This window comes from Phaenicophaeus curvirostris, chromosome Z, assembly GCF_032191515.1.
Source record: "Phaenicophaeus curvirostris isolate KB17595 chromosome Z, BPBGC_Pcur_1.0, whole genome shotgun sequence".
Lineage (NCBI taxonomy): Eukaryota > Metazoa > Chordata > Aves > Cuculiformes > Cuculidae > Phaenicophaeus > Phaenicophaeus curvirostris.
In genome coordinates, this window is record NC_091431.1 from 26,008,063 (window position 1) to 26,035,711 (window position 27,649).

A 27,649-nucleotide genomic window follows, 5' to 3' on the forward strand; every position below is an offset into this window, starting at 1 on the left:
AATTGTATATAGGTTTTGTTATTATAATGCACTGTTTCAACATAAGCTATGTCCAAGTTTGTGATTATACTGCCAGTAATTCCTTACAAGCAACATACTTGAAGTCCATGGTGCTAATATGAAGGTAGGCAGAAGTGTCAGTGAACTATCTGGAACATTGCAATTACTGACTTTAATTACAGCACAATCTTCCCATTCAGATAGATAAGGCGGTAAGAACACTTATACATTGCAGCCTTAATTTTACTTATTATCAGCACTTTTGCATTTTTAAGCAAATGATCTGGAAAGCCCCAAAACAAATTAAGGAAATCTGGAGTTAAAGAATGAGTTTCCATTGAGTTTCATTGTTACCACGCATTTAACATGAATTACTGCACTAAAATCAAGCCAGGAAGACCGAAACAAAATGCAGTAACAAAACATACCTAGCTTTGTTTTTGTTAACAGGAGCTGCAGCTGTAGGAAAAGGGTTTTTCATTTTCTTTTGAATTCCCTTTTCAACCTCTAGCATTACTTTGGTTTTTCCTAAAACTATGTATTTGCCTATGAACAACACTTGGAGAGTTGTAAAGAGATTTGAATGCAGCATGTAGAAAGACACCGTTCAGTTCTGCCTGTATGCTGTGTGCTTAGCTTTGGGGATGTTTTCCAAATCTCATGCTAAGTAAAAGGAGGGACTGGCAAGCAGGGCTCCTCAGGTGGAGCAACACGCAGACTTTGGACACATCTAAGACTACAGTGCAAGAAGAAAATAACTGTGATCTGCTACAATTACAAACTAGTTAGAGGTATACAATACCACTCACATCACAGGATAAATATTCCAGACCACTTTTTGCCAAGCTGGGAGACTTTCTTTCTTCAAACAGACTTTGTACAAAACCAAAATAGAACATATTTATGGAGCTCTGGTATGTGGTGCTATTAATAAAAGAAGGGAACAGGTTTCACATTATACACACAAACGGATCTTCTGACTTAAAGTCCAGACATTACATTCTCTACATAATTTCATCATCATAGCAGTGGTCAGCCTGACCCATACTAAAATGCTTTTAGTGCAAAATATCTCTGCTGTGTGGCTAGAATAACATCAAGTAACATTGGGCACCCAATCAATTTAGCAAATAAGAAATGGGGTGGGGGTTGGCCTATGGCGTCTAATGTTTGTCAAAATATCACATGCAGATCTTCTTTACTGTTGATTCCAGGTGACACTTTACACTGGTCAAAAAGGCAAAGTTCAGATCATCTTCTAACAGAGAGTTTGTTTTGGAGTTAGTGGTGCAAAGGGTGTCCTCAGAGCTAGTAAGTCCATTATTTCCCTCTTTCTTTCCTTTTTTTATTTTTCTTACCTGAAAAACCTGTAAATGCTTTTTACAGCTACTGGATACTTTTTATGTATGCATAAAGAGCAATTCTTCGAGCTGCTGCTCAAATAACACTCCTTCAGTAAGACCCTAACTTACACTAATACGTAAGAACACAGGCTGTACACCCAATTTTTTTAGAAATATTGCAGACAACAGTGGGTAACAAAAAGAAATAACAGAATAAAACTTGGATAAAGGCACAAGACTGGGTTGCATGAAAACTTTACCCTGCTTTGATAAATACTGTGATCCCACTGAATTATAAAAACCTGAATGATTAAACTGAATAATTAAGCTACATAAATAATTACTAGTTTGTGTGTATGTATGTGTATAAAATTGTTTCCAGAATGTGTGATGATTCCTTATAAGCCTTAGAACCACTTAGTAAGAATGGGTTGGAACAGCATAGAAAGGTTAAAAAAATGAACACCTGAATTTGACAGATACGTGGGATATTTGCCCTCTAATATAAAGATTACACAGGAGCTCCCAGGGATGATTCACACTTCCACTGGCATATAGGCTATTCTTGCGCCATAAAGGTGACACTTCTTCTAACTTAGTTGAAACATTAGTTACTTGGATGGCTTTGGCTGTAATTGGAGCCAGCGACCTTTCACCAAATGTCACAGTTCAGCCTCTGAGCGGGGCAGTGGGTAGTACTGCAACAGGGGCTGAAGGTGGACATTGTGACAAACTGACCCTCCTGCCATGCACCAACGCACAGGGAGAGTTTGGGAAAGGGGAGGCAGAAAGAGATTACTGAATAGTTCTCCCCGTTGGTGGCTACATGGGGATACCATTCAAATGTGGGCTTATATACTACAGATAGAAAGAGAAACCCATATCACAATGTGAAAAACACTGACTACCAAATATCTATCTACAGGCAAACCCAAAACTCTGGAAACTGACCTAGCAAACACCTGCAGTATTGCCTTCCTTCTATAACCTTTCTGTCCTGCCAGTAAGGCATCTTAAAAATAAATATATGCAGCCCAGGGATCTGTGAAGAGGCTGAGGGTAGAACACAGGCCAAGAATTACTATGAATAGATAAAAAAGGATGCTGTGGATGCTGTCTGCCAAGTTTCGTAAATAGACTAGTGAGGCACCATAGTCCAAAATGATATATAAAAAGCCAGGAAAAAAGTAGCAAGGGCTTTCAACTGCCCTCTGCTTAGTTTATTAAATAAAAAAATATATCAAGCTACAGCAAGTACTGTCTGGTTGCACACAGTCCTCTCCCATGTTATGGTACAGTGCTCATAGGTTGGGGTAGTAAAACCCCTCCTTCCAGGCAAGAAAGGCATCCCATTGGGAGATGTAGGCTTGAGTCTGCTCCCAGAGGGGAATTAACCAGAAATTAGACAGCATATTGCACTGCCGCCATTTGTGGGGTGCCTGAATTTCCAGGTGCCTATCAGAGAAAGTACCTAAGCCATGGTCTTCTCATTTTCCAGACCAGAGCCAGATCCTGTGCAACAGATCTAGATCCTGTGCAGGGCCAGACTTAGGCCCCTAGAGCATCAAAATCAAGCACACAAGCAGAATGAGAGCTCAGTGGAGATTGTCAGGACTGTCCCAATACTTTAAGGGCTCAGGTCCCTGTCTTCACTAACGAAGACTTAAAAGAAACAGCATTTCCAGCAGAAACTAGGTCATTCAGTCTCTGCCAGAAATTCCTCATCCCCTCTCGCTTTGGAGAATAGATGCAAATATACACCCATCTAAGGTCTGACATTGTGCCTCCAAATACCCCAAATGCAACTTGTGTCAGAATAAGGTCCCCCAGGTTTTTGTGTGTGAGCCTTCACAGAGTATGCCTCCGCACCATGGCCTCTAGATTCCCCCACACTCGTTTCTTCTTGTTGTTCAAGGATAACCAGGCTTAGATAGGCTATCTGCACTGATACACACAAAACAGCTAGTCAGGTTTATAGCTCACCACACTGATAGAAAGCAGCTCCCAGACCATGGCTTGGTGAATGCTCAGCGGCAGCTTAATCAACAGTGACATCCATGCATCCCTTTGTTTGAGCCTGGCAAGGGTAAGTGGGCAGCAAGAAATGTCACAGACTAGCAGATTTGGACTGATTTAAAAAGCTTGTGAGCCACGGCTGTAAACAGTACCCAGACAGGTGGACAACCCATGTAGCTCCCAAGCACTAATGTCATATTCCCAGCAGCATGCTCTGAATCAGCATATTAAATGTCAGTGTGCATCGGGGGGGATCTTTGCAACTTATTTCTGCTTGTGCAGCAGAATCCTTTTACATGGCAATGCATACTCTGAAAATAACACAAAGAGCACCTGGGGGGGGGTGCTAGTAACACACAGGTTCATTACTTTCATCAAGCAAGCAGCTCATCACAGCAGAGCAGTAACAAGTTGCCTACACATGCTCCTTATCTAATTCAAAATCCACCTCCAAAGTGTCATTTTCCATTCTTGTGTAACTGGATCTGATACAGTGTCAAGTGTGAATATTAACAGTATATGTCAGAATTAACACACACTAACATATATGTTTCACAGGTATTAATTCACAGTCAGAATAAAACCAGACTGAAGTACAGTGAGTAACTTCTGCAGCCTAGAAACTAGATGTGAAGGTGTCTACATTAGCATTCATATTTATTGTCTAAGAACTAGGGAATGGTCTAGGATAGGTCACTCACTGTAGGAGGCTGCCGAGTCTTCCTCCAAGATTTTTAGAAGAGGACAGTCAGATATTTTAGTGATTGACTGCAGCTTGGCTAATAAAGTTGAGTCTTCCCCTAGTTATTGAATGTAACACAGTATCTCCTTGAAGCACAGCAACTATTTTGTAATCACAAATGAAAAATAAAAAAGCAAACATATTTTTCTCATGCTTCTACTTTTAATGTTTCCTTTAATGCAATCTTTAATGCCTTTCATTGTACAGTGCAATTGCACAAAATTTTACTTTAAAAAAATCTTATGAAAATATGGTTCATTTGCTTTCTTGCTACAGAGGTCAGATAGTTCAGTCTTGCAGTACTGCAGTGAGTTCTTTAGTTCAGATGTTAAAGCATTTCTTCCCACCTGCACACTGACTGCAGCAAGCTTTCTTTACTTAGCTGCATGCTTCTTGACTGTCTCAAGGTACTCCTTCACATCGTCAGGAGATCCCAAGACAATAGGCACTCTTTGATGGATATCCTCAGGCACTATATCTAGTACTGCTTGATGCCCAGTCGTTGCTATGCCCCCAGCCTTCTCAATAACAAAAGCCATAGGATTACATTCATAGAGAAGTCTCAGCTAAAAGATAAAAATCAAAATTATAATTGTCAGTCCAGGCAATGCTGAAAATCATGAAATGTAAATATACTTGTCCTCTGATTTAAAACGAGTCAGCATTCCAAGTACCCATAATTCATATAAACTTTTGACTCAAGAATGAAATCGTGTCGATTTTCCTTTTAAACAAAACACAGTGAACACTAGATTTGCCCAGTTTGAGTGCTTTCTCCATAGTTCATGTTTGCATTGTGTTCTTTACACAGAGATAAAGCTCATATGTAAGACACAGCCTTCAACAAGGCAGCTGACCACACAGGTCTGTGTGAAAAGAAAGAAAAACACTGGCCCTGAGTGTACCATTAAGTTTCTCTAATGAATAACTGCATCTTATCTGCAACCTGAAGCAATAATTTACGGACAATTACAAAACAGATCAAAGGTCTTTGCTGAATAAACAGTCCCACTGTCAGCCTGTAAGTGTGTGATCTTCCCTGACTGACTGTAGTCCTGGCAGAGGTGGACAGGCATAGTTCTTCCAGATGAGGCAGTGTTACCAAGTATTATATAAGATGCAAATGATTTTCTCTTTGGCAGAGCTTCTCATAAGGTGTGCACTACACTTATGCTCCTTACATACTAGCTGGTAATAGGAATCTCAGGGTAATGTGGGTTGTTTGTTTTGTAATGTTTTGCTTGGTTGGGGCCAGCATAGTTTGGGCTGAGGAAGTGCAGAGGAGACTATTTGAATAGCACATTCCCTGGTAATTTCCATAATCTGAATACGTTTGGGGATAAAGAAACATCAATACAGTTGAAACAGGTTAGCAGCAGCCCTAAAACAGGTGTCTGACAGCAGGTTGCTGTCACTTGTGACAGTATGCAAGGGATGCCCATACCCACACATCAGAGATGCAAGCTACCAAGTTATAGAAAACATATTTTGCAATCAAACTACTGATCTGTGACAGTGAAATATCTAGACAACATTTTCTACAGTTGGGCTTATTCACGTTTACCTTTCCTTTAGGACTTTTGGAGTTAGCAGGATACAGAAAGATTCCTCCATACACCAGTGTGCGATGCACATCAGCCACCATAGATCCTATGTACCTCCCGCCATACGGTGAACTGCCATCCTGCAGAAAGATATTTATATAAATTTAACTTTTGAGTATCTCACAATGAACTCTGCATTCCCTACCTCCCTCTTAGTGGTCCTAACATCTAACTCCTCCATATTGTGATTTATTGATAATATTCAAAGTGTTTTGGAGAAAATATAAGCTTTGCCCTCATCTTCTAATTGGGAAAGCCCAAGGAAGAAGATGGATCAAAGATTTCAGGATAGACAAGTGATAGTGCCAACAATAGAAAATGCATACCAGCTCTCCAACGGTGCTCTAGTACTGGGAAATCACTAACTCCCATAGCAAAAAGATTCAGTGCTAGGAACTGACATTGGGTATTTTTCTTTTGTAGCAGAAAAAAGTAGTGAGGAGCAAAAGAAGTGATCTTTCCTACTTCTGCCTAGTTTTGCCAGCTTATGCAACTGTTCTGGTATGAAATAGTTAACAGTTGACTGCTGATACTATTTCCTGATTATAGCCAGACAGTTCATTTTAATATCTAATTAAACAACACCTTAAGCCTGGCAAGATGTCAGATGAAAACAATCTTCGCTCAACGCAAAATCAGGAAGTCAGGAAGGGACACTAACACTTAACAATAGTAAATGTTTACATTTAATTGTGGACATAACCACTCCAGTGACAACAGGCATAAGGCACAAGAACAGACAGCTTCAAGCCTCCTGACATCAGGAGATGGCACAACCACTAACTGGATCCTGAAACCACACTAACTATTCAACTGAGAGGCCCCCCAGGACTAGCTTGCATAGCCACTGAGCAAAGACCCACCCTGCCATCCCCACTTGGCTCTCTGCCTACTCAGACACTGCAGTGAGGAAGCAGCAAACTAATGCACACTTTATCAAATTTCTTTATCACCAGATGAGACTTGTTCTCTATCTAACTACAAAACGCCCAGTTTTGCCTCCAGCACCATTATTCAGGTCCCCAGCCAGGAAGGAGGATTAAAAAAAAAAAAAAAAGAAAAGAAAAAAAGAAAAAAGGCAAAAAAGTATGAAAGAGGTGCAGCACAGTACTGAAGGACGGTGAGAGATCTGGCCACACCAGCTGCTGCTTTAATTATCAGTCCTACCTGAAGATACATTTTAAATACACAAGAAAGGAAAACAAGCTCTGAACAGTGAGTGAGACAGTGATTGATGATAAAGCTGGAAATCGTAAGTGTTGCTTATCATCAGAAAGTTTCTCTGATGCTGGATCTTTCACCTCAGGGTATTTCTTCTTTTTCAGATACTCTGTAACTGCAGGATCGAAGTATTTAGCATAGCCTTCATTGAGACTGTAGATATTCCCCTTCTTTTTGATTTTCACATCCCTGTCCACCAAAATGAATTCTCCAATTGCCTAACAATATGAAAGAAAATGAATTGATTAAAGTGAATTGCTCATTTATTTACAAACTGAGGTGAAAAACAAACATGCACATAATCTGGGAAAAAATTACTACATCTGCCAGTTTCTTTAATAATTCAGTAGCTACAAAAAAGTAGTATTTGCAGTCTAGATGTGAAGTGTTTTGCTTTTCCATAAAACACAGTCAGATCATGAATCCTGGGATCGTGTATGCTTCTTCATACCACCATTCCCAGCTTTCTATTACTTTACTACACCAAAAAATGCTGTTGCCTGTAAATCTATTTAGTCTCCACTCTTTTACTAGAATTACAGTAGAAGTTTAGCTCTGAGGAGTTTAGAAACTGACAGTGGTGGTTGAAGCAATAAACATCTTCAAATAGCTGTAGATATTAATAAATTCCAGTTCATCTTAGCTTGGTCTAACTGTAAGCCAGGAGTCAAGACAGCTAATCTCTGTAACTAAGGTACAGTCTGTTTAGTTTATCACTAAAGTAAATTTCCAAGTTAGTGCTAAAAATAAACAAAATAACATGCATGCATACTCAAAATTAAACGTGTTATCTATATACAGACAAAAATACCTTCAGCTGCTTAAGCTGTTAGTTAACAGGGAACAGCAAGTTATACTTCCCAGTGCTTGACCACTGCAGGCTCTAACAATTTAATACTGGCAGGTGGCACAGCCTGACTAACAGAAAATGAAAGAAACAGGTCACTAAAGCAAACTACTTTCTGCTATGATCAATATGATTTTTAGGGTATAACTCATACATCAATGCATGCTAGAACGTCAAATGCAACCACAAATGTCACTTACTCATTTCTACATCAAAGTGGGATCTGAAAACACAGACAGTGGTTAAATATTTCTATTTTTCTGGTTTACTAATGTCCTAGCATTAAGAAAAAGACAAATAAGTCTTAAGGGACATTCTGCATTGCACAAAACAGCTCATTTCAAATATCACATTTCAAATTCAGCACATGCTGTGTATGTGCCTTGCTGCCTCGGCTGTCTTCCCATTGTTGAATCACACAGCATCACTGACACGGGGACACAGAATGTAGAAATCTCTTTACATTCTTGCTGACAGGCTATTGAGTGAACTTCATTTCTACACATTAGCATGAAAACTGCTTCTTTGGGTTTTTCTCAGGACAAATGGTTCTTACATATAGTGCTTTGTTATCCCTAATAAAGAAACAAAGAAACAGAAGATAGTCTCACTGGATCCAGCATGAAGCAGTTGACACCTCCAGCAGAAGTGGCCAGTACCAGCATTGTGGCACTTCCATAGAGTGCATAACCAGCTGCCACAAGGTTACGCCCAGGTTGTAAAGCATCTTTCCCAGAAGGTTCATCAGGGGACACCTAGAATAAAAGGAGCATAGTCAACTTCACTTCATTTCTGTAATTGGTACATAACTGGATTCTTTGGGATGAGGACAGTTTTCTATTCCATGTTCATGCATGAGGTGGCACAAATGGCTTCCATGATGCACAACTGAGATTCCTACTGGATGCACAAATAGAAATTATATGGAGGAGACAAACACATTGATCTAGAAATGCTTTTGTATAAGCCTAGCTGGAATGCAGGAAGCAGGAAAGGATTAATGAGATAATATAGAGCTGTGTACCTCCTTGCAGGTGACGATGAACACAGCTTGGAGGAAAACTCCAAGGCACAGTTGAAAAGCAAACAATGAGACATGACTCAGACTTCACAGCTGTCAAAGTACTCATCATTTTTTTTGTTTCCTTTTGCTTCCCACAAAAATGAAGTTCAAAATAGCTGCTTCGGGATGTATGATGACATACAAAAGATAATGTAGGGGGAGTTGATTAGTGGCAGCCAGGATGGCTTGACCAAAGACAACTTCTGTCTGATCAACCTAGTGGCTTTCTATGATGGGGTAACAACATCAGTGCATACAGGAAAAACAGTGGATGTGATCTATCTGGACTTCTGTAAAGCTTTTGACATACTCCCCCACAACATCCTTATCTCTAAATTGGAGAGAGATCGATTTGTTATGTGGACTGTTCGGTGGATAAGAAATTGTTTGGATGGCTGCATTCAGAGAGTAGTGGTCAATGGATCATAGTCCAGATGGAGATCTGTGACAACTGGTGTCCCTCACGGGTCCTTACTGGAACCAGTGCTGCTTGATATCTTCATAAATGATACAGACAGTGAGATCGAGTGAACCCTCAGCAAGTTTGCAGATGACACCAAGCTGAGTGGTGCAGTTGCCACACCAAAAGAACAGGATGTCATCCAGAGGGACCTGGAAAGGCTGGAGAAGGGGGTCTGTGTGAACCTCACGAGGTTAAACAAGGCCAAGTGCAAAGTCCTACACCTGGATCAGGGCAACCCATGGTTTCAATACAGGATGGGGGATGATGTTATTGAGAACAGGCCTGCAGAGAAGACTTGGGGGTGCTGAGTGATGAGAAGCTAGACGTGAGCTGGCAATGTGTGCTCACAGACTTAAAGGCCAACCATGTCCTGGGCTGCATCAAAAGTACAGTGGCCAGCAGGTTGAGGGAGGTAATTCTGCCCCTCTACTCTGCTCTTGTGAGACCTCATCTGGAGTACTGTGTCCAGCTCTGGAATCGTTGGGGCACTTGCAGAGGATGGCTACAAAGATGATCAGAGGGCTGGAGCACCTCCCATATGAGGACAGGCTGAGAGAGTTGGGTTTTTTCAGCCTGGAGAAGAGAAGGCTCTGAGAAGACTTTATAGTGACCTTGCAGTACCTTAAGGTGGCCTACAAGAGACCTGGGGAGCAACTGTTTACAAAGGCTTGCAGTCCTATCAGATTAGAGGAAATGGCTATAAATTGGAGAGGGGAAGACTTAGACTAGACATTAGGAGGAAGTTCTTCACCATGAGAGTTGTGAGGCACTGGCACAGGTTGCCCAGGGAAGCTGAGGCTGCCCCATCCCTGGGGGTGTTCAAGGCCAGGTTGGATGGGGCCTTGGGCAGCCTGATTGAGTGGGAGGTGCCCCTGCCCATGGCAAGGGCATTGGGACTGGATGATCTTTAAGGTCCCTTCCAACTCAAATCATTCTATGATCCTAATGAAAATGACAGTTGGGTGTGTTTTATCTGACTTAGTTTTTCTAAGCCTTGTGACATGTAAGTCTGGTATTTCAAGCTCCTTCACACAAGGTTTCTGTCTCTCAAAGTGAATTACACACTTCAAATGCACATGCCATATTCCAGCTCTGGTTTGTGTTTGAAGCCTGTCCTCAGGCTAAGAGGACTATTAGTACAACAAACAAGAAAACCTGAAAGCACATTCCTCAAGTAGATGACAGCCACATGGTATTTTGTCTCAACACAAATATTCATGAAACCTAAGACCTCATTTGATTGTAAGCGGTAATTCCTTCAGCTGGCTAATTAAATATCAGCCAGGCTTCCATGTACACATGGGTGCTTCATCTTCTAAGAAACTATTGCAAATCCCTCACAAATGTTTTATACGAGTATCCATGAAATAGCAGATTTAGCTTAAAGCTCGTAATGAAAGTCTCTTTCATGAACATGTTTAGCTAGATTTGATTAAGTCTTCACATGCAATTATATTATTTATTATATTTAGGTGCAATATATTATTTTTTTGCTGTCTTAGAGGGAAGAGTTTTACCTTTCTATAGATGGCAAAGATAGTCCCAATGGAAACAAGACAGTCAATGTTCGATGAGCCGTCTAGAGGATCTATGCAGACTATGTATTTACCCTAGAAAATATAGAAAGAACTAGATTAGTGCAATGATTTACACACTTCCCCACAAAGAAATATTTCAGTAGGTAAATTTTCTCAGAGATATTTTCTCAGAGATATTCAATGCAATATAAACTCAAAGGTTTTTAGAGATTATAAGGGAACTGTACTTAAATGTAAGAAAAACTTTGGCCCAGATTTAATTCTTGATTACAATTATGCTTATTGTGCCAGAACAGAAGCTGGGACACTTTACAGTAAGTAATAGATGATAACAGAGGAAAGACCTTTTTTTTCTATACAATTCTTAATATTAAAAATAACCCCAAACTTTAATATTTAGTTTAGCTTTGTCTATTTAATTAATGACGAATCATTTTGATAGATTTCTTGTAATATCGGAGAGATAGCCAGGAATTACCTTAGCCAGTTTGTGGCCTTATCCTGGTTTGTTTTGTTTCATTTTCCCCTTGAAAAAAGAATGCTCATAGAATCATAGAATAGTTTGGGTTGGAAGGGACCTTAAAGATCATCCAGTTCCAACACCCCTGCCATGGGCAGGGACACCTCCTACTAGATTAGGCTGCCCGAGGCGCCATCCAACCCGGCCTCAAACATCTTCAGGGATGGGGCAGCCTCAGCTTCCCTGGGCAACCTGTGCCAGTGCCTCACCACCCTCATCATGAAGAATTTCTTCCTAATGTCTAGTCCAAATCTGTCCATCTCCAAATTTATAGCCATTCCCCCTCGTCCTATCACTACAAGCCTTGGTGAACAATCCCTCCCTAGCTTTATTGTACATCTTCAGGTACTGGAAGGTCACTATAAGATCTCCCTGGACCCTTCTCTTCTCCAGGCTGAACAACCCCAGCTCTCTCAGCCTGTCCTCATATGGGAGGTGCTCCAACCCTCTGATCATCTTTGTAGCCCTCCTCTGGACCTGTTCCAACAGCACCAGGTCCTAGAACAGGTCCAGGTTTCTAGAACTGCACACAATACTCCAGATGAGGTCCCACAAGAGCAGAGCAGAGGAGCAGAATCACCTCACTTGACCTGCTGGCTCAGTTTCAGTTTCTCCAATCTGAAGCAATGCACCTGTAAAGGCTAATTTGAAATCAAGCAGGGAAAACTTTAAAGCTACTAACCCTTTTTTCAGTTTCCACTATCACAGCATCTTTGTTTTCTTCTGACACAATAACACAGGTACTGAAGGATGACTTGAGCATGTTAATCACCAGGTCATTGGAAAGGATGTCCAACTTCTTTACTTGATCTCCTGTCACATTGGTAGACCCAGCAATTCCATAGCTAGAGCAATGGCAAGAGAGAGTATTTCATAAGAACAGGTCACCATGTCTTCCAAAGCGCCCTGTTTCTGGCAATCTTATATTTGTAAAACATCTTGTAAAACAAACAGCACTTTGGATGACATCTCTGTCCTCTAAGCATGTGTTTTATTTACTCTCCAGTGGATTCTTGCTTAAATATGCTAACATTAGCTGTGGTGGCAAATCTAGAAGACACTGAACATGAAGAACACAAAACAAGGAATCACTTTTCATTAGTCCCTACACTATAGATAAACATAACCAGAACAGGCTTCAAAAGCTGAATTAAAATAATTGAGTCGTTTAATGAGCTCTGTACTTGAAGACCTAAATACTGACCCTGAATCCTAGGCTCCAACATTGTAACTGCATACCTTAAAATCTAAGACTTCATTAGGAAACTTAAACTTTAAAAGTAACGAGTCTGACAACACTAGATATGCTATAACTTCCTATGTAATTTGCACCTGGTTAGCAGCAGTATATAAAAAATTGCAGTAGAAACACTTTGCTCACAACATGTTTATTTTTAAGTCATAAACATTTCCTTGAGAATAAAGCTCAGAAGTACAAACTTGAAAAACAAATAAAACCCTGCCAGCTAATCAGAATCAAGCCACCTGGCATCAGGAAGTAGTAGGAGACCTTGTGACAGGTTATTTCGAAAGCACGCAGAACAAAGAGGAAGTTTAGCTCTTCTAAGAGAAAAACAACAGCCAGCTCTGCACACATTCAGAAACTCTTATGTACATCTGCTACAATTCATTGATTAGGCTAAACAGTGGTATTCAAGGTTTTCATAATAACACTGAACACACTACTTTGAATGTACTAGGTTTCTTCAGTTTAATGCACAAGACAAAGACTGCCATAATTCTCTGTCCTTCCCTCTCTGCTACAGTGGCTTGAATATTTTTCTGACAGTGTGACAGTGCTCTTAGAAAACGATGTACTTTGAATACCACACTTCTGAGTGGAGGCACAAGTCCTCATCTTCAGAGTGGAAACTCTGTTCAGCTAGCAGCTACAGCTCTCACACCTTGTCTGTTGGGGAGTCCTGGGAGATGACAGCAGGGTGAGCCTTGCGCTGAGCCTGCAGCTGTAAAAGGACTGTGGTTTCCACAGCTGCTCTGCACCTCTGCTGCTGGACAGCATTGAACAAATCACCAAGTTGGGGGATGATCGAAAGAAACTGGCTCTGGTGATACCTACTTATTGGCATTACCTGAAAGCCTAGCAAAATCCCACCACCAGTTCTGAAATGCAGACCCACAGTAGGAGCTGTACTGTTCAAGGAAGGTCATAAATCTGAAGCTGGCTACCCCAGCAATGGTGGAAAAATCTGCTGTAAGATCATAAAGCAAGGCTATCAGTGCAGGTATTGAACCTGTGGGTAGCTGTCAACAGATACACGTGTAGGACACAAGGAATGGCACCTTAGACTGTTAGAAATTAGGTCACAGACAGGAAATCCTGGTCATTGCTGATAAGACAGAGCAGGCACACTAAAGGGCTAGCACATAGTGATTATATAACTATGATGATAGTTTTTAAAAGTTTGAAGTCAACACAGAGAAAAATAATTCAAATATACATAAAGAGGAGGATTTTTATTCTCTCTTGCAGTTGCTTTTATTTTAACTTCAGTCACCAAATTCTTCAGCTCTTTGATACATCTTGTAGCTAACCTTACTCTGTATTGCCAGACACCTTTTGCTTATATTTTCCACTAAATGGTTTGTAATGGCAAATTCATCTTCTCTTTACTATATTCTCCATTAAGTAATTAAGCAGCCCATATCTAAAGCTCTGATTGGCATATGGTGTGTCTTATCAACAATATGTAGAATACTTAGGGGGATTAGTTACCTACCAGTATCAGTTATTTAAACCAGTTTCAGTTATTTAATATTTCATGAGTACCAACTTCCTTCTGATGCATCCCCAGAGCAACTCCCTTCTGGCTGGCTCACTACAGACACTACCGCTCCTAATCCACACTCTTTCTAAAAGCCTTCAACATCCAAAGCTTTGTCTTTTAGTCTGTTTGGTCTTCCAATTCAAAGCACCCAAACCTGCTGAGGGTTTGCATGAAGGTCCATCAGCAGCAGACATCTGTCAAAAGACTGCACGGTTTATATTATTAAAAAGTCAAAGGATTCATTTTACTTGTGAAAAATCAAGAGTTCAAGACGCAAAAGGAATTGCACGCAGCTCTGGGCAAGGAGGTGGGTGGGTGCAACACCACTCACACGCCTTTCAGGTGGCATCTCCATCCCAGCATCCCGGAGGGGACAGGAGCCCCGGGAGGTGCAAGGTGCTACTGTCATCTTCATCCCAGCCTCCTGGAGGGGACAGGAGCCCCGGGACATGGCAGCAGGTGCGAGGTGCTGCCAGTACCTGCATTCCAGCATCCCGAAGGGCCAGAAGCCCCGGGACGTGTGAGGTGCTACCCGCATCCCTCCACCTCCAGCATCCTGAAGGGGACAGGAGCCCCGGACCATGCGGGGAGGTGCAAGGTGCTACTGTCACCCCCATTCCAGCATCCCGGAGGGGACAGGAGCCCCAGGACATGCCGGCAGGTGCAAGGTGCTGCCGGTACCCCCATCCCAGCATCCCGGAGAGGCAGGAGTCCTGGAACAGGTGGGGAGGTGCGAGGTTCTACCCGCATCCGACCACCTCCAGCATCCCGAAGGGGACAAGAGCCCCGGGACATGCCGGCAGGCGCGTGGTGCTACTGTCCCCCCCATCCCAGCATCCCGAAGGGCCAGGAGCCCCGGTCCAGACGGGGAGGAGCAAGGCGCTGCCGGACTCACAGGTTGGCGATGCCCGCCTTGCGGACGGCGGTGGAGATGGCTTTGATGGCCGTGCAGAGCGAGTTGAGCAGCTGTGTGAACTCCCCGGTGCCTTTCGCCCGCCTGCCTTCCTCCATCACGAAGCGGGTCATGGTGATGACATTGGTGTCGAAGGCGGAGCGGTCCGTCATGGTGGCGGCCACCGGCGACTGCAAGACCCGCCGCGGAGCCGCCGCCACGAGCCCCGAGGGGGAGGGACCGGGGCGGGGAGAGACCCGCGGGGCCGCCCGACGGACCGCCCCTCACCGCCCGGCACCCGGGCTGCCCGCAGTCCGGCCCGCCCTGTCCCATCCCATCTCGTCCCATCCCATCCCATCCCATCCCATCCCATCCCGTCCCGTCCCGTCCCGTCCCATCCCGTCCCGTCCCGTCCCATCCCATCCCATCCCATCCCATCCCATCCCATCCCATCTCCACCGCCATTCCACCCCGTCCCATCCCATCCCGTCCCCTCCCCATTCCATCCCATCCCCACCCTCATCCTCATCCCCATCCCCATCCCCATCCTCATCCTCATCCCTATCCCATCCCATCCCATCCCATCCCACCCCATCCCATCCCCATCCCATTCTCATTTCCATTTCCATCCGAATCCCATCCCATGTCATCCCACGCCATGCCATGCCATGCCATGCCATCCCATCCCATCTCATCCCATCCTGTCTCCTCCCCATTCCACCCCATCCCCATCCTCATCTCCATCCCATCGTCATTTCCATCCCCATTCTCATCCCCATCCCCATCCTCATCCCCATCCCATCCCATTCCGTCCCATCCCATCCCATTCTCATTTCCATTTCCATCTGCATCCACATCTGCATCTGCATCCCATCCCATCCCAACCCATCCCATCTCCACCGCCATCCCATCTCCACCGCCATCCCATCCCATCCCATTCCATCCCATCCCCATCACCACCCGCATCCCATCACCATCCCTATCTTAATCTCCATAAACAACCCCACCAACACCCCCATCACCCTCACCACCACCCACATCCCCATAATCCTCACCACCACCCACATCCCCATTACCCTCATCATCCCCACCATCTCCATCACCCTCACCATCTCCACCATCCCATCACCCTCACCACCTCTAATATCCCCATCACACTCACCACCTCCACCATCCCACCACCCTCATCACCCCCTGCATCTGTCCACACTGGAAGAAGGCAACGATGAGGGTGAAGATGAGGAGAGGTCCCTCATCCCATGCACCCCTTAAAATTACCACAGGGAAGAAACTTCACAAGCAACCACTTATTTTTACCAAAGCGTGTCTCGTTCCCGTGCACTGAGGGGGAACAGATGTTCAAACCATCTGGTATGCGAGTGGCACAGAAAAGTGAATTGTAACATGGGTAGCAGTAGCACTTAGTGTTTGCAGTGCTCGCACTTCAGGGCTCATGCTCCTGAAAGCATGCCCAAAAAATCAGAAGCCTGCTTCATTTCATCACTTGATTGCAAAACCACACATTTAGTAACTAATTCCATCAAGTATTAACTTCATTTGTTTGAAGAGATCATGCTGACCCCGTGTGCAGCACTGCAACCAGTACAATGGCACAAAGGCTGCAGGGAAACTGCCACTAGCAACTGGACCCAATGAGATTTTTTAACAAAGTCTCCAAACCTGTTCAATACAAAGATGTAGCTCAATCACCACTCCAAAATTTAGGAGTCAATGCACCTCATACAAATACTGCTGCAAAACACACTAGGAATGTAGACTGTCCTGAATCTCGCTGCTTTTGACCCCACTACACCTGACTGTACAGCAAAATCAAGCAGTATGTTTTGCTGTTAATGTGTGATCAGAAAAATCCAGGCACAAATAAGCAAAATCAAGTTCACCCAGCACCTGACCCTAACCACATCATTTCGCATGATAATTTGTCAAATACAAATATGGATATGTATGATCTACCCCATACAAAGTAGGTTTGTTGTATTACCCGTCATTTTATGTTCGCATTATCTAAGGAGATAACTCTAAGACATTTTTGTTACTTTTCAGTAGCATGTATCCATGAGTTGGATAAGCATAGTCTCAAATACTAAAACTGAAATTGCAGACTGAAATCTGTCCAGGTGGTGCCAAATGCAGGGAAAAAATACCTTAAAATGTGTCCTTCTTTGCACGTGTACGTTCTTTCTTCATGCAAAGCACATTGCTTATCTATACATTACATACTGCAAAAGTAAGCATAGATGTCTTCTGCAAGATGCCTTAGAAGGATCTGGAGCTGTTGGAATAGGTCCAGAGGAGGGCTACGAATATGATCAGAGGGCTGGACCCCCTTCCTTATGAGGACAGGCTGAGAAAGTTGGGGTTGTTCAGCCCGGAGAAGAGAAGGCTCTGAAGAGATCTTATAGCAACCTTCCAGTACCTGAAAGAAGCCTACAAGAAAGCTGGAAAGGGACCATTCATAGAAGCTTGTGGTGACAGGACAAGGGGGAACAGGCATAAACTGGAGAGGGGCAGATTTGGGCTAGACATCAAGAAGAATTTCTTCACCATGAGAGTGGTGAGATACTTGAACAGGTTGCCCGGGGAAGCTGTGGCTGCCCCATCCCTGGAGGTGTTCAAGGCCAGGTTGGAGGGGACCTTGGGTAACCTGATCTAGTGGGACGTCCCTGCCCATGGCAGGGGGGTTGGAACTAGATGATCTTCAAGGTCTCTTCTAACCCTAACTATTATATGATTCTGTGATTCTAAGTTTGGCCTAATTTAGCCCTACCCAGACTAATTCTAGACAGTTCTGAAGATATTCAGTATAAGTAGCTGTATTGCTCTTCTAAATGGGATATTTCAGTCTTCGGCAAGTAGTTACCAGCCCAGCATCATAAAAATGTTCTTGGACCAGCAGGTGGATTTTACAATGCTTTACAACCACCTCTAGCAATTACTTCAGTGTGAATAGTTAAGAAAAATGAATAGCAAAGATCCTGTAAAATTTTGGATGAGTGCATTTAGGCTGGGTAGAAGCATGCAGGCTAGAACAGCCAGGGAATATACGAGTTATGGTAACAAATCCCAGCATTGATTATTTGGGACAACTTATCTTAATTGTGAAGACTGTAACAAATACATTAGTAACCCTCAGGAAGAGCTGTACTTCAGTATAAAATAGCCAAGATCAGTTATAAATGGTCACAACCTAAGGTTTTGCTATGCATGTCTGAGAATTAGCATCTTTCACCTTATTCGCAAGGTTGTGCATACTCCTCTAGTCCTAAGCTGAAACCCGTGACCTTTTGGAGTTAATGAGGTGAATGGGACAAGAGTTTTACATCTCCATTCCTACTGTGGAAACAAGGTAGAAATAAGCAAGTTGTGAACGATAGCAATCATTTGAAAGGAAACCAATTTCACACTGGTCCATGCAGATCTGCATTTTCCACTGTGGGGAAGTTGCAGGTATAGCATGATCATAACCTTCTGCAGTGAAGGTCATTACTATATATTCACCCATTTCCACATGCCTTACCTTAGAACATGTGCATAAATTGGCAATACTGGGGATTCCACTATAGTGTAGAAAATTGACTTGACATTATCATGGAATCATGGAATCATTAAGGTTGGAAAAGACCTCTAAGATTGTTCAGTCCAACCATTAGCCCAACACGACCATGCCTGCTAATCTATGTCCTGAAGTGCCATGTCTACACACTTCTTGAACACTTCCAGCAACTTCCCTGGACAGCCTGTTTAAACGCTTCACCACTTTTTCAGTAAAGAAATATTTCCCAATATCCAATCTAAACCTACCCTGGTACAACTTGAGACCTTTTCCTCTCACCCTATCTCTAGTCCCTTGGGAGAAGAGACAAAAACCCACCTTGCTTCAACATCCTTTCAGGTAGTTGTAGACAGCAATAATGTTTCCCCTCAACCTCATTTTCTCCAGGGTAAACAAGACCAGTTCTCTCAGCAATTCCTTGTAAACTTGTGATCCAGACACTTCGCCAGCTTCATTGCCCTTCTCAGGACATGCTCCAGCACATCCTTCTTGTAGTGAGGGGCCCAAAACTAAACACAGTATTCAAGGTGCAGCTTCACTAGTGCCAAGTACAAGTGGATGATCACTTCTCTGGTCCTACTGGCCACACCATCTCTGATACAAACCAGGATGCTGTTGGCCTTCTTGGCCATCCACCTGGACACACTGTTGGGTCATGTTAAGCCATCTGTCAACCAGCACCTCTAAGATCTTTTCTACCAGGCAGCTTTCCATCCACTCTCCCCCAAGGCTGTAGCGTTGCATGGGGTCATTGTGACTGAAATGCAGGACCTGGCACTTGGTCTTAATTAAATAATTAAGATCTATTAGTCCGAGGTAGACAAGGTGTGAGAATGTAATGCTTAGTGCCATAAATTGCCTGATACCCACCTTCTGGGGCAGAATCTGCAGCCTGTAGTGACTTCCCTGCTTTTTAGCCAAGCTATCTAGCTAAGTTTGTTCATGCTAGCCAGAGATTATTCTGACCAGTTCTCAAACACACATCTGTTATGAAAAGGTGAGTGAGTGTTGTACTTCGGGCTTGATTTTTTTCTCTTTTTCAGTGTTTTCACATATAAGGACAATACAGGAAGATGTAAGAAGCAAAATTAAAAAGGAGATAACTGAATTGTCAAATGACAATCGGGATAAAAATGAAAAAATTTAGCCCCCTAAAACATACATGCAGCCCTACAGCAACCATGCTGTGTGGTAACTGTAAAGTCAGTGTAAGATTAAAAGTAGGTTCTACATGTTGTGAACCTTTCCCTTTAGAAATCAGTAGTTAAACATTTCTTGAAAATGAATTTGTGGCATTTGAGATGAAAGGTCAGTGCTGGTTGGTTAAATATTGCTGAAACAGCTGGCCTCTATATAGAAGAAAACAGTCTTGTTTGTGAACAGATTACATTCAACTCAACATGGTTCACTGTTTCAAGAACCATAAGCATCGTAAATGGTATAAATTCTTTGAAACAAACCTTTTTCCCAGGACATAAAATCTCAGATGTTTAATTATTTTGAAAATAAAACAAACACTGATGTGAAATCCCCAGGTGTTTTATTATGAAAGTTGCCTCTCGTAGAGTCAAATGACAGCCAAATGACAACAGGAATGAAAACCCTTCACAAAGGCCTTTTCTTTTCTGGACTAAGAGTGTCCACGCAGGAAAGGCAACTTCAGATCCCATTTTTACTGAGAAAAAGAGTTTTCTTTGTGCTGGCTGGGTGGGACAGGGCCAGTAAGTCACACTGAGATTTTACTCCACCAGCATAAAAGCTCTCTACTTCACTGTGCCATGATGCTCAGGGCTGAAGCAGCGTGAAGGGATGACTGAGGCTGGTCCTGGTTGCTGCAGGTGATGGCTCAGGAGGAGCTGCAGAAGCATGTACAGAGCTTCAGGCGGGGAGGACTACCATGTGGGAAATTACTAGGCTAATTTCTAGCTAGCTGATCAATCAAGCGCCAGGTCCTACACTTGGGGCACAACAACCCTGTGCAGAGCTACAGACTAGGAGAAGTCTGTCTAGAAAGCTGCCTGGAGGAGAGGGACCTGGGGGTGTTGGTTGACAGTGACTGAACATGAGCCAGCAGTGTGCCCAGGTGGCCAAGAAGGCCAATGGCATCTTGGCTTGTACCAGAAACGGTGTGACCAGCAGGTCCAGGGAGGTTATTCTCCCTCTGTACTCGACACTGGTGAGACCACTCCTCGAATCCTGTGTTCAGTTCTGGGCCCCTCACCACAAGAAGGATGTTGAGGCTCTGGAGCGAGTCCAGAGAAGAGCAACAAAGCTGGTGAAGGGGCTGGAGAACAAGTCTTACAAGAAGCAGCTGAGAGAGCTGGGGTTGTTTAGCCTGGAGAAGAGGAGGCTGAGGGGAGACCTCATTGCTCTCTGTAACTACCTGAAAGGAGGTTGTAGAGAGGAGGGTGCTGGCCTCTTCTCCCAAGTGGCAGGGGACAGGACAAGAGGGAATGGCCTCAAGCTCCGCCAGCGGAGGTTTAGGCTGGACATTAGGAAAAAATTCTTCACAGAAAGGGTCACTGGGCACTGGAACAGGCTGCCCAGGGAGGTGGTTGATTCACCTTCCCTGGAGGTGTTTAAGGCACGGGTGGACGAGGTGCTGAGGGGCATGGTTTAGTGTTTGATAGGAATGGTTGGACCTGATGATCCGGTGGGTCTCTTCCAACCTGGTTATTCTATGATTCTATGATTCTATAATCTTTTGTGTCCCTTGCTTCAGAAAGTGTTCCATTTCATGCATTCATTTAAACTCATACATGAATTTCCTATGCTGGGACAGCATCCCAGCATATTTATTTATGACTGTGATAGAAAAGTATTTCATATCTCATGGCACAAATTAAATATAAGGCATAACCTATGTTTAAACAGAAAGCAAAGATGTTTAAACTTCAGTAATTATGAGTACAAACTTGCTAAAAATAACTTTTTTCTATAGTAACAGTAAAATGGGATCAATTTCATACTATGCATGAAATTATTCTGACAGTTTTTATGGATTTCCCTATGATTAATAAGCATAATTGAACTATAGGGTTGATATTAATTAAAATCTAGTGAGAAGGCATTTTCCTGTACCGTGCTTGCCTACTGCCCTCTTGTGGGATTATAAACATTGTCAGTACTTTAGGGTGAAACTGGTTCTGGTGAGAGTAGCTTTACAGTTTACTGTAGAATGGCAAAGCACTAAAGGTGTAGACACTAGATCCTGGAAAGGAAGCCTACATACCACTGGAATGCAAATATTGGACCATAATTTTAAAATCTCTGTATTTGTTACTTATCCACAAGATTCTACCATGCAGGTAGAATGCTACCTGACTTCTATATTTGCTATTACTTCCCATCTTGTAGAATGTATGAACTAGAAGTGTTTTAAATAATTATTACAAGTGTATGTCAACAAAATAATACTTGAAAAAAACTCCTAAAAATATGAAGATATTTCAGCACATTCAATAGTAAACTAAGGTGGTAATCAAAGCATAAATATGATTTCTAAGAGTTCACTTTTGGAAATAATTTTTGATGTAATATCATGATTACGTGACACAATTTGTCAATGTAGCAACCAAAGGAGAAAAAAAAAAAAAAGAAAAAAAAAAGATTGCTTTTCTAGATTTAAACTGGGAGCCTGCAAAACTCAAGACTGCCAGAGGAAGAACACTTGGTATAAAAGGTCAAAACTCTATTCTCAGCCCCTAATCCTAGGTTAGGTAGCTTGGACAGATCTCCCATTAACATCCTTGCAGATTTAGTTGCTGGCAGAAATACTTAGTTATATTGCTGTATTTCAAAGTATCTTCAGTTTTTTCAGATCCTGTTGTTTGGAATTAGTTACATGGACAGTGTCACAGAGGCTCAGCTGCGAAGTTCCAATTTAGGCTTCTTTTTTTCAGCTCTGGTAATTTAACTTTATGTTATTCAATTCAGATTTTCTAGATAATCTCAAATGTTTATTGGCACAATTAAAAGCATTGTCTTCCATAAAGTTACGGAAGAAAGAAGGGTTGCCTCCCTAGGGCTCAGTGCTGGGTCCAGCCCTGTTCAATGTCTTTATCAAAGACCTGGATGAAGACATTGAGTGTGCCCTTAGCAAGTTTGCTGATGACACTAAGCTGGGTGGAAGTGTCGATCTGCTGGAAGGTAGGGAGGCTCTGCAAAGGGATCTGAACAGGCTGGACCGCTGGGCTGAGACCAATGGCATGAGGTTTAACAAGTCATAGTGCTGGCTCCCGCACTTGGGGCACCACAACCCTGTGCAGTGCTACAGACTAGGAGAAGTCTGGCTAGAAAGCTGCCTGGAGGAGAGGGACCTGGGGGTGTTGGTTGACAGCGACTGAATATGAGCCAGCAGTGTGCCCAGGTGGCCAAGAAGGCCAATGGCATCTTGGCTTGGATCAGAAACGGCGTGACCAGCAGGTCCAGGGAGGTTATTCTCCCTCTGTACTCAGCACTGGTGAGACCACTCCTTGAATCCCGTGTTCAGTTCTGGGCCCCTCACCACAAGAAGGATGTTGAGGCTCTGGAGCGAGTCCAGAAAAGAGCAACAAAGCTGATGAAGAGACTGGAGAACAGGCCTTATGAGGAATGGCTGAGAGAGCTGGGGGTGTTCAGCCTGGAGAAGAGGAGGCTGAGGGGAGACCTCATTGCTCTCTGTAACTACCTGAAAGAAGGTTGTAGAGAGGAGGGTGCTGACCTCTTCTCCCAAGTGGCAGGGGACAGGACAAGAGGGAATGGCCTCAAGCTCCGCCAGGGGAGGTTTAGGCCGGACGTTAGGAAAAAAATCTTTACAGAAAGGGTCACTGGGCACTGGAACAGGCTGCCCAGGGAGGTGGTTGATTCACCTTCCCTGGAGGTGTTTAAGGCACGGGTGGACGAGGTGCTGAGGGGCATGGTTTAGTGTTTGATAGGAATGGTTGGACCTGATGATCCGGTGGGTCTCTTCCAACCTGGTGATTCTATGATTCTGTGAAAAGGGTTTTTAACATTGCAAATATTAAGGCTCTCTATTTCCTGCTGCTTAAACCCTACTTAGTTCAGGAAAACAGGATTTTCATAATGAGAAAATCATCAATGGTGTGAGAAAAAAGGAAATCTAGTGTTTAGTCATAGACGGTTCCTCTGAGAAAATTTACTTGCTTTAATGTCAACTTTCCACTGGCAGGGCGCTGCTGTGCAGTACCAAGGATTTGCCATAAGATGGCAATGCTTATTCGTGACAAACTACTGCCAAACCAGAGACTGGCACCTCTCTGAAGAGGCAGAGGACAGTCTGGGCATCCTCACCTGTCTCTTCAAAAGAGATTGTGAAGCTCTTTTCACTGGCAGTGACTAAGTAAAACGGAGAGAGACAGAAGGAGGGGGGTCTTTTCTATACCTGTTGAGAAGAGATTGGCACTGTCTTCTGAACCTGCTGCTAATACCAAATTATAATTTAAATCCTACCAGAAATGGTATATTCGCTACTCTGAAGTCTCTGCTCCCACTTTCCAAATAATTCTTGCACTACAACAGCTGTCAGTCCTCCCAGTCTGGTTCCTTCCAGGCAGTTTCCAGTCATGAGTGAAGCTAATTTAGCAGTGCAGGACTGGATCTTCTGCATTTAACATTCCGAAGTCCTGCTGTTGTAATGGCTGCAATTATTTTTAGTACAGTTGTTTTTTATTATGGAAGGCATAATTTTGTAGTAATAGAATTATTGGCACCTTACAGACAGAGAAAAAAAACCCCACAGTTCTTATCCTACACAGTCTATAGTTCCACAGTCTAAGAATAAGAGAAAATAGACAAAACCAGGTATAGAAGTATGTGTTCAGTTTTACAGTTGTGCTGCTGCAATGCTTGTATGGACAAAACCTCCACTGTCGTTCAGAATACCACTGTCAGTTATTCACCTTTTCCCCTTTGCATTCTGCAGTCTACATGTCTCTGAATGGCATTTTGCTAGTTTGTGTTGAATATATCACCTTCAGAAGGAAAAAAAGAGGTAAAAAAACCAATGAGAATGTAAAAAAAAATAATTCAAACAAACAACAACAAAGCAACCTGTAAGAATAACATGGGTTGAGTTGGAAAACATAATTTGCAGTGCTCAAATTGGGTGCGGTTGTCAAGTAACACATACCTAACTCTTCTAGCTTACATAAAGAAAAGACAGCAAACTATCCTTGCACATTCAGTACCTCCTTACGTTTGTAAGCACAGATCACAGGTTTGGTCATTTACAGGCTGAATACCAAAAACAATTAAATAGGCCCCATGTGTATTTTGTGACATTAAATCCTTATTAGACAGCAGGAGTCAAAGCATCCTGCTCTCAGCTTCCACCATGCCTTAATTGCAAAGAATGAGCCAGCACTGCACGACCAGACACAGCTGGAAGTTGATTTAGCCTAATTTTACAGGAGAAAGGAGATACTTGTTTGTATACAGCTGACAGGATTTCTCTTTCCTGCCACAAATACAGGCCTAAGTAGACGATTATTCATTTATTTTATTCATTACACACGTAATAGCTGCATAGTGCTCAAGGTAAACTAGATGCTCTAGAGAAACAGTTTCCAAATATTTTTCATTGCAGACCCCAACGTGTAAAAAATTTTTGAATATGCATTCAAATATATGTATTTTTTCTAAATTATATACATGTACTACTGTAGTAATGTTATGTATATAATAAAATATACAGGAATGTTGTTGTTTGAGCTAAACAAGAATCAGTTTTCTGACTTCCTGACTTCAGTTAAGTCTCGTCTAAGTAATTTCATTTTCTATAAGGTAACTACTAGATTTCAGTCAGTGATCCTCTCTACAAATGATAACACAGGACATTAGCATGCAGCTAATGCCTACATTTATTCCTACAGTAACCAAGGGCATCCTTGAGCTGGCATAAAAAGGCCACAGCTCCAGGGAGGGATGGACAGGACAGATGACCCCAAATTGACCAACAGGGTACTCCATCCCATATACATCATACTCCATATAAAACTGAGAAAAATAAAAAATGTAGAGTGCATGACTGCTGGTTTGAGTTATTTATACATTACAATGATTTCATGCAAATGTTTTTTGGTGGTAATTTGGGGAATGCTTCAAATTAAAATTTAATGGGGACATTCTTTTAGAAACAAAAGAACACAAATACATGAATTAAAAGTAGATCCTGAGAAGGCAAAAAGATAAAGGGAGAGGATGAGGACAGGCAAACAGGAGAGTAAGAAAGGGAGAAAAATGTTATGCTAGCTCTTCAGAACAGGAAACAGTGCTGCTTTACGAAAGCAAATGTTCACAGTAACTAGGAAAATCTCATATATAGAGAGTTTTTCCAATGCTAATGTTATCCTATAAACTATTTATTATAACCCTGCATGAGAACTGTGCTTTACCTGATTTTTAAATAGCGTTTTTAAATAACACATTCTTCAGTTTCTAAGCTTGAAAATGTTAATATTTAACCATAATTTATCTAATTGTACTGTATTACTACATTGCTTATACCAGGGTAATATTGAGGTGTTGCCAAGGTAATAGTATATTAAAATCAGACTTAAAAAAATACGCTTCTGATAAACTGCTGAGACAGTCTTACTGTTTGACTTCCTGAAAATCAGAGATTATTAAGTTCATTTAAGAAGTCCCTACCACTCCTATTTTTCTGTCATGCAGAAAGAACTTCCCACAGAAAATATCTCCCTGGGGTCAAATTCCAACTGACCCACAAAAATCACAGGTGGAATTTTTAGGCAGGCATTTGAGCACTCAAGGTGGAAAGCTGTGAGTTCCCAGCTCTAGTTCATCTAGCCTAATTTTCAGATTAATGTTTATGCACAGAATTCTGCAAGCCCCATATCCAAAACAAGCTGTGAGACGTGCTATCATCTGCCACAGCATCACACGGGAACCAGCTTGGTCCAGACAGATAAGCCTAGCTAAACAGAACTGGTATGAGGCATAATGCCACTCTCATTTCAGGTTTTAGCAGCCTTAAGGCTTTTCAACTACAAACCTAAGGCCTTTCACTTTCTAGGAATAATTCCAGTTTATCAGCTTTCTCTGAAGCTTTTTGGATCCAAGTTCTGAAGGAAGCTTGTAGGCTGCAGTGAGCACCGAATCTTAACCCAGCTGTTAGTCCAGCCACCAGCCTCTGCACTGCCTAGATCATATCATGGTTGTTTGGCTCGTAACTCAAATTTGACATTTATTCAGTGTTCGGTGTTCCCTTTATGCAGAAGCATAAAGGATTGCCATCTGGGCCCTATAATCACCAGTCTTATATTAGCCTTTGGACCCTCTTCCAGACCCAGCACTCTTCATAGTTAGTCATTCCCCTTAGGGCCCAAATTTAGATTAAAAGTTAGATTTAGCCAGCTCCTTATTTACCCCAGCAGTAACTTCTGTCTGTAACTAGTTTGTCATCCTTCTTCATGGCAAATCTTAATCTCAAACCTAATATCAGCTTCAGTCATAACCCAGTAATGACTTGAAGATCTAGACCCGTTAACCATATGTAAGGTCTTATCACAGAATAATGTCCCCATCTGCACTCAGCCTTAAACCCAGCTTTTCACAAGGCCAAATGCTAAACCAATTATCAATCATAGTCTCAGGCATCCAGTGGCTGCCACGAGGTGAATCCAAGTGTAGCTAACCCTAAACCAGGACCAAGTAGTCTTCAGCTCTAACTGATGTTTATGGGTAACCTACTAGTACTATTCCAAATCCCGGACTTTGCCTAGTGATTCCTGCTGTCCACTGAACTATTCTAAGCACTGCATCCCCCACAAAGCTCAAAGCTTATTTTAGCTAACTCAATAATTCCTGTCCAATCTTAAATATAATCTGCTTTCTAGCATACTCCTGAAATTTGGACTAGAGCTTCCTCCATGCCAGACTGCAATCTAATCCAGCAGATGACTTCTCAGAAGTAATTACAACCCTTTGGCCAACAATAGTCCATGTATACCCTAACTCTAAATGCAGTTCTAATTTTAGAGGTTCTAACTTTCCTTCACAGAGGAAGGCAGCTTCAACA

General features: G+C 42.6%; 1 protein-coding gene across 1 annotated transcript; it reads right to left on the bottom strand.

Moving 5' to 3' along the window:
• Window positions 1–3,810: 3,810 nt before the first annotated feature.
• LOC138733303 (fructose-1,6-bisphosphatase 1) lies at window positions 3,811–15,240 on the bottom strand. The gene is made up of 7 exons (XM_069880381.1): window positions 15,039–15,240; window positions 12,040–12,202; window positions 10,817–10,909; window positions 8,385–8,528; window positions 7,007–7,144; window positions 5,666–5,785; window positions 3,811–4,667 (listed from the first exon to the last, which is right to left on the bottom strand). Exons 1-7 carry the CDS (start codon window positions 15,206–15,208, stop codon window positions 4,476–4,478), a joined length of 1,020 nt encoding a protein of 339 aa, XP_069736482.1. The 5' UTR covers window positions 15,209–15,240; the 3' UTR covers window positions 3,811–4,475.
• Window positions 15,241–27,649: the final 12,409 nt, after the last annotated feature.